This window comes from Anopheles moucheti (genome assembly GCF_943734755.1).
Source record: "Anopheles moucheti chromosome X unlocalized genomic scaffold, idAnoMoucSN_F20_07 X_unloc_7, whole genome shotgun sequence".
Lineage (NCBI taxonomy): Eukaryota > Metazoa > Arthropoda > Insecta > Diptera > Culicidae > Anopheles > Anopheles moucheti.
The window spans coordinates 85,001-95,000 of record NW_026453581.1 but is presented as its reverse complement, the minus strand read 5'-3'; the positions used below and the strand labels follow the sequence as shown (position 1 = coordinate 95,000).

At 51.8% G+C, this 10,000-nt stretch overlaps 1 protein-coding gene across 1 annotated transcript in view; it reads left to right on the top strand.

The window, feature by feature from the left end:
- The window catches only part of LOC128308919 (putative uncharacterized protein DDB_G0268364), a 30,162-nt gene extending 23,386 nt beyond the window's left edge, over window positions 1-6,776 (top strand). Inside the window, exons 3-4 of the mRNA XM_053045533.1 lie at window positions 6,391-6,680; window positions 6,761-6,776. Of these exons, the coding sequence (XP_052901493.1) occupies window positions 6,391-6,680; window positions 6,761-6,776 (306 nt within the window). The remainder of the gene's footprint in view (window positions 1-6,390; window positions 6,681-6,760) is intronic.
- Window positions 6,777-10,000: the final 3,224 nt, after the last annotated feature.

Genomic DNA, 10,000 nt, shown 5'->3' with positions numbered 1-10,000 from the left:
TACGGGCTTGATGGTGCGACTTACGGGCCTGATAGTGCGACTAACGGGCTTGATAGGGCAATTTACGGGCTTTTTGGTGCGAATTACGGGCTTTTTGGTGCGACTTATGGGCTTGATAGGGCAATTTACGGGCTTTTTGGTGCGACTTATGGGCTTGATAGGGTAATTTACGGGCTTGTTGGTGCGACTTATGGGCCTGATAGTGCGACTAACGGGCTTGATAGGGCAATTTACGGGCTTTTTGGTGCGACTTACGGGCCTGATAGTGCGACTTATGGGCCTGATAGTGCGACTAACGGGCTTTGATAGTGCGACCAACGGGCTTGATAGTGCGACCTATGGGCTTGATAGTGCGACTAACGGGCTTGATAGTGCGACTTATGGGCTTGATAGTGCGACTTATGGGCTTGATAGTGCGACTTACGGGCTTGCTTTTCCATGTTTTTCGCATCGAGCTTCGGTTCGTTTCGAATAATTTTGTCCATGTTTTTCGTTTGCTACGAGAGGTTCGGTTCGTTTTCAGTTATCCCTGTGTTCATGGTTTTCGTGTGCTTCGAGAGGTGTGGTCCGTGTTTTTGAGTACTCTTGTCCATGATTCTCGTGTGCTTCTAGAGGTTTGGTCCGATTTTCAGTACTCTTGTCCATGACTTTCACATGCTCTGATAGGTAGGTTCGTTCTCAGTTATCCCTGTGTTCATGGTTTTCGTGTGCTTCGATAGGTTTGGTCCGTGTTTTTGAGTACTCTTGTCCATGATTTTCGTGTGCTTCTAGAGGTTTGGTCCGATTTTCAGTACTCTTGTCCATGCTTTCACATGCTCTGATAGGTAGGTTCGTTCTCAGTTATCCCTGTGTTCATGGTTTTCGTGTGCTTCGATAGGTTTGGTCCGTGTTTTTGAGTACTCTTGTCCATGATTTTCGTGTGCTTCTAGAGGTTTGGTCCGATTTTCAGTACTCTTGTCCATGCTTTCACATGCTCTGATAGGTAGGTTCGTTCTCAGTTATCCCTGTGTTCATGGTTTTCGTGTGCTTCCATAGGTTTGGTCCGTGTTTTTGAGTACTCTTGTCCATGATTTTCGTGTGCTTCTAGAGGTTTGGTCCGATTTTCAGTACTCTTGTCCATGACTTTCGTCTGCTTCGATTCGTTCACTCTATTACTCTTGTCTGTGGTTTTCGTTTGCTTCGATTCGTTCACTCTTATTACTCTTGTCTTTGGTTTTCGTTTGCTTCGATTCGTTCACTCCATTACTCTTGTCTGTGGTTTTCGTTTGCTTCGATTCGTTCAGTCCATTACCCTTGTTTGCGGTTTTCGTTTGCTTCGATTCGTTCAGTCCATTACTTTTGTATGTGATTTTCGTTTGCTTCGAGTCGTTCAGTCCATTACCCTTGTCTATGATTTTCGTTTGCTTCGAGTCGTTCAGTCCAATACTTACCTTTGTCTATGATTTTCGCTCTAGCCCAGTCGCCCTGCGCTCTGGAAATCACATTCCAACTCTATCACCGATAGTGCTCACACCTTGGAAACCACATTTCACCCGGGGAACCTTAGGGTGGATTTTGAGCCTTTCGGGATTGCGAAACCATCATTTAACACTCTAAACTTAATTTCCGCAATCCCAGACGCACTTTCCATATGGTCTCCAAAAATGCGTGTGAGCTGACCTGGTCCCTTATAATAGGCAATGAACACGATTTTGGCAAAATATTTTTTTCAAAATTTTTTGACTCACCGGGTAAAATCGAATTTACTTGGGAAAAATGTTCTAGCAGGGGCCCTCCCATACAAAAATTTTTTCTTCTCAAAAATGATTTTCGTTTCACTTTTCATACTCAGGGGAGTCTAAAATTGATGTTTTGAGTCACCGTGAAAAAAAAAATTTTTTGACCCGAGCTTGTGTCGGCGACCCAAAATCGACGCACTTGGGAAATATGTTCTAGCAGGGGCCCTCCCATACAAAAATTTTTTCTTCTCAAAAATGATTTTCGTTTCACTTTTCATACTCAGGGGAGTCTAAAATTGATGTTTTGAGTCACCGTGAAAAAAAAATTTTTTTGACCCGAGCTTGTGTCGCGACCCAAAAATCGACTCACTTGGGAAAAATGTTCTAGCAGGGGCCCTCCCATACAAAAATTTTTTCTTCTCAAAAATGATTTTCGTTTCACTTTTCATACTCAGGGGAGTCTAAAATTGATGTTTTGAGTCACCGTGAAAAAAAAAATTTTTTGACCCGAGCTTGTGTCGGCGACCCAAAATCGACGCACTTGGGAAATATGTTCTAGCAGGGGCCCTCCCATACAAAAATTTTTTCTTCTCAAAAATGATTTTCGTTTCACTTTTCATACTCAGGGGAGTCTAAAATTGATGTTTTGAGTCACCGTGAAAAAAAAATTTTTTTGACCCGAGCTTGTGTCGGCGACCCAAAATCGACGCACTTGGGAAAAATGTTCTAGCAGGGGCCCTCCCATACAAAAATTTTTTCTTCTCAAAAATGATTTTCGTTTCACTTTTCATACTCAGGGGAGTCTAAAATTGATGTTTTGAGTCACCGAGAAAAAAAAAATTTTTTGACCCGAGCTTGTGTCGCGACCCAAAAATCGACTCACTTGGGAAAAATGTTCTAGCAGGGGCCCTCCCATACAAAAATTTTTTCTTCTCAAAAATGATTTTCGTTTCACTTTTCATACTCAGGGGAGTCTAAAATTGATGTTTTGAGTCACCGAGAAAAAAAATTTTTTTGACCCGAGCTTGTGTCGGCGACCCAAAATCGACGCACTTGGGAAAAATGTTCTAGCAGGGGCCCTCCCATACAAAAATTTTTTTTTTGACTCACCGGGTAAAATGGTCGCACTTGGTAAAAATGTTCTAGCAGGGGCCCTCCCATACAAAAATTTTTTCTTCTCAAAAATGATTTTCGTTTCACTTTTCATACTCAGGGGAGTCTAATATTGAAGTTTTGAGTCACCGTGAAAAAAAATTTTTTTTTGACTCACCGGGTAAAATGGTCGCACTTGGTAAAAATGTTCTAGCAGGGGCCCTCCCATACAAAAATTTTTTATTTCTCAAATCGATCCGTGGTTTCACTTTTCATACTCTAGGGCCCAATTGCTTCAACTTTGGAAAAAATTTTCGATGATGAAAAATTTTCACCTTCGACGTCCATCGACCACTCGACCCGAACTTGGTACTTTTGTATGGAGGTACCCGAGTGGTGACTTTTTCATACAAAAGTTTTTATTTCTCAAATCGATCCGTGGTTTCACTTTTCATACTCTAGGGCCCATTTGCTTCAACTTTGGAAAAAATTTTCGATGATGAAAAATTTTCACCTTCGACGTCCATCGACCACTCGACCCGAACTTGGTACTTTTGTATGGAGGTACCCGAGTGGTGACTTTTTCATACAAAAATTTTTATTTCTCAAATCGATCCGTGGTTTCACTTTTCATACTCTAGGGCCCATTTGCTTCAACTTTGGAAAAAATTTTCGATGATGAAAAATTTTCACCTTCGACGTCCATCGACCACTCGACCCGAACTTGGTACTTTTGTATGGAGGTACCCGAGTGGTGACTTTTTCATACAAAAATTTTTTTGCGAATACGTGTTCGTTCGCGATCATTTAGGCCATGAACCGCAAGTCCGCTGCGATAGAAATAGTGCATTGTAGTTACTCGACGAGAAAAAAAATCGGGACTTAGAAAAATTTTTGAAAGTCAAATCGTATTGACTTCCAACAACACCTGATAATAAACACACATTGCCTGTTGCACCACAGTTCGCATTTGACTTAACAAATCGCCTGTTGGTACGCACATCACCATCGACTTTACCAATCGCGTTTCGCACCGCTAATCCCACTTGGCGTGGAGCCACGCACATAATGTTGCGAGGAGAGTATTAATCGGGACTTAGCGTTTTAAGCTCGCGAACACTCCACTATGGGAGTGCACGCAAGCACCAACTGTACACACACAACACAACAATCACTCTCGCGAACACTCCATTCCCAAAGTGAACGCGAGCACCAGCAAGCATGGGTCGCCTGAGAGGATCGATGCGAACGCATCTCTACAACTCGCAGCTCCCAGCCTGTAGTCCCGTCGTTTGCGGGCGGTCGAAGGTGTCGAAACTAGTTGTATCCACGGTCGACGGAAACACAGCCACCAGGGTTCCCTGTGGTAAGGTACTTCCACGTGCAGCGTGCTCCCGCCCGTTGCGGCTCAGTCTAGTGCTATAGCGGGGATGAGACGTCAGTGTGCGCGGGGCAGCACCGACGGATCTCGGAGGGTTGTTAAGCCCGCTAGCTTCCGATCACCTAATGGGTTTGAGAAGCGCTATCAGCTCGGATTGGATACGACCTTAGAGGCGTTCAGGCATAATCCAGCGGACGTAGCGTCATACCAAAGTCCGGTCGAACTAGTATTGAGCCAGTGGTCCGTACCTGTGGTTCCTCTCGTACTGCACAGGAATTCCGTTAAGATAGCGGCAAACAGCACACACCAGTAGGGTAAAACTAACCTGTCTCACGACGGTCTAAACCCAGCTCACGTTCCCTTGAAAGGGTGAACAATCCTACGCTTGGTGAATTTTGCTTCACAATGATAGGAAGAGCCGACATCGAAGGATCAAAAAGCCACGTCGCTATGAACGCTTGGCGGCCACAAGCCAGTTATCCCTGTAGTCGCGATCGAGAGCTCGACCTGAGTGGACGTGAAATCCGCGCTCCTCGGTTTTTCAAAGCAAAAGTGCCGCAATTTGCGCTTGATCGGTGCGAAAGTTTGTAGTAAAGTTGGAGGTACCCTCTGGAACCCCCCCTGCGAATTTGGTGGCCCCACGCCCCCCCTTGCGTGTGTTATTGAACGAAACGGTTTTTGTGATATATTGTGCGAAAGAGTGAAGTTATCGAAAAAGTGATAGTGACACTTTGTGGGCCTCACCAGGCCACACCTTTTGGTGAAGAAATATTGGCCGAATTGATGGAGTTCGCGGAACGGCAGGTGTTTTTGTGGTGAAATTTCACACCTGTATAACTCCGAACATTGCGGATCGATTCGGCTGGAAGGTGTCTTAAAAGTTGCGCTCTACAGTAAAGAACAAGTGTTGAAAATTTCGTGGAAATCGGACAAAAACTCAGGGAGTTATTAGCGAACAAAGAAAACCACGTGCTCGTCGAAAATGGCGGCGTGTGTGTGAAAAAGAGCGAGGAAAAAAACTTCCGGACGAATCACCCCCCTGCTGGAGCGCTAGCGCTCCCGGAGGGGCACTCCCGGACGAAATTTCACCGCTCTTTGTGTGTGTGTGAAATTTGTGTGTGTGAGATTTTCGGCCCAATACCATCGAGTGGGGTGTCAAACGACGCGTCTCGGAAAGAGGAGTGGGGGAAACGCGGTTTCCCCCCCCTAGCACCACCCACCCGCCACCCAGCCCCGGAAAACCCCCGCGAAAAGTGGTTTTCCGCGATTTTCCCGGCCAAGGAGCGGAGGTAGAGCTCCCGGGTGTTTGGAAGAAAGTTGCGGGGTGAATTTTTACATCGAAAACAATCGCCGGAAAAGTGATTTTCGCAACATCCAGAGAGATACGGGCGGAAAAGCGTTTTTCCGAAGAAGAAAATTTTCGCCCTGATACCGTCGTGCGGGGTATCAAACGACGAGTTTTCAAGAGGGGAGTCGGGAAAACCCCACCCCACCACCATACCACCCACCCCCACCCCCCTAGAGCGGAAAAACCACCCAGGAAGCGGTTTTTCGCGATTTTCCCGGCCAAGGAGCGGAGGTAGAGCTCCCGGGTGTTTGGAAGAAAGTTGCGGGGTGAATTATCGCTTCCAAAACCACCGCCGGAAAAGCGATTTTCACAACATCCGGGGAGATACGGCCGGAAAAGTGTTTTTCCGAAGAGGAAAATTTTCGCCCTGATACCGTCGTGTGGGGTATCAAACGACGAGTTTTGAAGAGGAGAGTCGGGAAAACCCCACCCCACCACCATACCACCCACCCCCACCACCCTAGGGCGGAAAAACCATCCGAAGTGGTTTTTCGCGATTTTCCGCGGAAAATCTTATCGCCACCCCAGCAAGTGGGGTATCAAAAGAAGCGGCTCGACGGGACGAGTGCAACGCGCACCCCTGCGCTCTCCCACCATCTTCGCTCACCTCGCCAGGACGGAAAAACCTCTCCGGTAAGTCGTTTTTTTTTCCGTTTTTATACCCTTTTCTTGGCGTAAGTGGCCCGGCTTATCAGCTCAACATGTCGGGGCTGGGCGAGGCGGCCCAACCCCCATCGCAGAGGGTTCTGCGTTCGCGGACACGGTCTGTTTCAGTACCGCGAACAACGGATCTAGCCGTTTTGGTGCAGCGACTCGATGTGTTACGGGACCCCCTGCCGTCCCCTGTACAGGTCGAGATGGCAAGCACATCGAGCGATGAGGACGAGGACGACCTGGACTGCACGGTCGTGGCAGCCTCAGAGAGGAAGGAGCAGCTGGAGGAGACAGCCTCATCATTGCCGGCGCGCGCGACGCAGGTGGAAGTTGCGAGCCAGCTACAGTTAGCTGCGTTGCTCGAGCAGCTAAAGAACCGCGACGAGCAGGTTGCGGCCATGCAGGCCAACATGAGCAGAATGACAGCGCAGCTGTCGGAGCTCATTGCTGAGCTCTCCAGCACACGCAAGGAGCTGGAGATGTATCGGCAAGGTACACGGGCGGTGGTCACCTTGCACGAGCAGCATGCACCGCGAACTGCTTCCCCAGTTCCCGCGCCATTGCCAGCCAAGGGCAGGCGTAGCCGTGGTGGTTGGCGGGTGCAGCAGAAGAAGGCACGGCAGCAGCAGCAACAGCAGCAGCAGCAGCCAGCGAAGCAGCAGCCAGCGAAGCAGCAGCCAGCAAAACAGCAACAGCAGCAGCAGCAGCAGCGACAACAGCAGCAGCTGCAGCAGCAGCGGCCAGTTCAACGGCAGCAGCAGCAACTGCAGCAGCATGTAGGAGACTTTTATAGACCCCCACAGGTGCGGCAATTCCACCAACAGCACCGGTCCCAACAGCAATGGCAGCAACCGCAGCAGCAGCAGCAGCAACAGCAGCAGCAGCAGCAGCGACAACAGCAGCAGCCTATGCAGCCGGTTCCGCCGAACGAGAAGTGGACCACGGTGTTGAAGCGGGGCATCACCCGTCCACAGCAGCCGAAACAGCAGCAGCAGCCTATGCAGCCGGTTCCGCCGAACGAGAAGTGGACCACGGTGTTGAAGCGGGGCATCACCCGTCCACAGCAGCCGAAACAGCAGCAGCAGCAATTCGAACAGCAGCGCAGCGCACAGCAGCAGCCAACGAACCAGGTTCACCGCAAGAAGCCACGGCCGGACATTATTCGTGTCACTGCGGTGAAGGGAGCTACGTACCTGGAAATGTACGCGAGCATTCGGCAGCAAACTGAAGTGGACAAAGATGTGGCCCGTGCAAGACGGGTGGATGATCACACCTTGTCCCTGTATCTGCGGCCAGGAGTAGATGGGTCTGCAGTTAAGGCGGCCATCGAAAAGTGCCTGGTCGACAAGGCTCAGGTGCGATTGGTGTGCGACATGAGCCAGCTGCTCATCACCGACATCGACATGCTGGCGAAACCGGCCGAAACAGCAACCGCGATCTCCGTTGCTGTTGGCACCACCGTCGGAGAGGATGCAGTGGACCAATGGCGTCGACTCGAGGGCACTCAACGGGCCCGAGTCAAGGTTCCGCGTCTTGCCGCCCAGCGCATGGAGGGCAACACGGTGACCATCGGGAATACGCGCTGTCACATCCGCCATTTGGAGGTCCAGAGCGGCAAGGAGAAGCGCTGCTATCGTTGCCTGGAACGCGGACACATTGCAGCAAACTGCAAAGGCGTCGATCGGCAGGCAGTGTGCCTGAAGTGCGGTGTTGCGGGCCATCAGGCCAGGCAATGCGACGCCATGCCAAAGTGCATCGTTTGCGGAGGTACCCATGTCATCGGGGCCGTGCAGTGCAACGGTGTATCCCATGGCTAGTTTAGCAGCATCAACATCAACATCAGCGGTTCCGGGTAGGTTGCAGGTTCTGCAACTTAACGTTTCCCGGAGCAGAACGGCGCAGGACCTCATGCTGCAGTTCGCGCGTGAGGAGGGAGTGGATGTGGTCGTCGCGTCCGAGATCTTCAAGAGCCCAACCAGCGACGGTCGCTGGGCCGTGGATTCGTCCGGAAAGGCAGCCATCATCGTCACGGGCATGCGTCCCATTCAGCGTATCTGGGGCAGTTCCGTGCCCGGAATGGTTGCTGCAGATGTCGGGGGGATAACGTTCGTTAGCTGCTACGCATCCCCGAGCCTTTCCACCGATGACTTCGCAGCGTTCCTGGATGCGGTGTACGTCGAGGCCAGTTCTCACACACACGTCGTGGTTGCGGGGGACTTTAACGCCTGGCATCTGGACTGGGGGAGCGCTCGCACCAAGGACAAGGGGGTGGAGCTGCTGGCAACTACCAGTCTCCTGGACCTTGCGGTGCTGAATCGTGGCCAGCGACCAACCTTCGTGGGGAATGGAGTAGCTAGCGAGAGCGTGGTCGACGTATCCTTCGCGAGCTCAACGATTGCTCTCCACAGCGAGTGGCGGGTGATGGACCAGGCGTCAGCTAGCGACCATCGCTACATTCGCTACACCGTCGGCGCAACCACCAGCGATGGCACCAGGCGGGGTCAGGCCGATCCATCTCGTCGTGCGACGCCTGCAAGACGTTCGGGCATCATGTGGAAAACGTGCCAGTTCCAGCCAGAGGCGTTCAAGATTGCGTTGGAGGCAGCCCGCTTCTCGGAAGCCACTCCAACGCCGGAGAATCTTGTGGCAGGACTGACGCGGGCGTGCGACGAGATCATGGTGCGGGTTAAGGCCCCATCATACCGTATTCGTCCGCACCTGTACTGGTGGTCTGCGGAGATCGAGCAGCTTCGTGACGTCCTCCAAGCCGCTAGCGAGTACGCCCTTTCCCGAACGGATCCGGTCGAGAGAGCCGCAGCGGCCGCACAACATCTGGAGGCGAAGAAGGAGCTGACTCGCGCCATTCGTCGAAGCAAGCTGCAGGTGATGGAGGAGCTGATCTCGCTCGCCAGCGACCACGTGTTCGGCGACCTTTACAAGATCCTTCAGGCACGACTGCGGGGAAGTCGTGCTCCACCTGAGACGGATCCAGCGGTCCTCCATCGTATAGTGGAGGATTTGTTCCCGCAACATCCGCCGTTCGAGTGGCCTGCGGACGTCAGCAATGCCACCGTCCTCCAACAGCCGGTACGTCGCGTCACCCAAGAGGAGCTGCTGGCAATCGCGGACAAGCTGCAGACCAGGAAGGCACCGGGACTAGACGGTATCCCGAATGCCGTGCTGCGAACCGCCATCAAGGAACATCCGGAAGTGTTCCGCAAGGTCTACCAGGACTGTCTGGACCGGGGACATTTCCCAGATGCGTGGAAGCAGCAACGCCTCGTCCTGCTGCCCAAACCGGGGAAACCACCAGGCGAATCCTCGTCTGTTCGGCCGCTGGGCATGATCAACGGACCAGGCAAGGTGTGCGAGAAGTTGGTGCTGGATCGTGTCAACGACCACCTGGAGGATCCGGCTACTCCACAGCTCTCCCCTGCCCAATACGGGTTCCGACGCGGGAGATCCACCGTGATGGCGGTGCAACGCGTAGTGCAAGCAGGTGCCAAGGCGATGCAATTTCACCGGACCAACGACCGCGACAATCGGTGCCTCATGGTGGTGTCCCTCGACGTAAGGAACGCGTTCAACACCGCCAGTTGGTCCTCGACGGCAGCAGCGCTTCAGCAGAAGGGAGTTCCGGCGGAGCTGCAGCGGATACTCGCCAGTTGGTTTGAAGGCAGACAGCTCGTCTACGACACCGACGATGGCCCAGTCACGCGGAGCCTCTCTGCTGGCGTTCCACAGGGGTCCATCTTGGGCCCCACACTGTGGAACGTCATGTATGACGGCGTGCTGGGTCTTGAACTG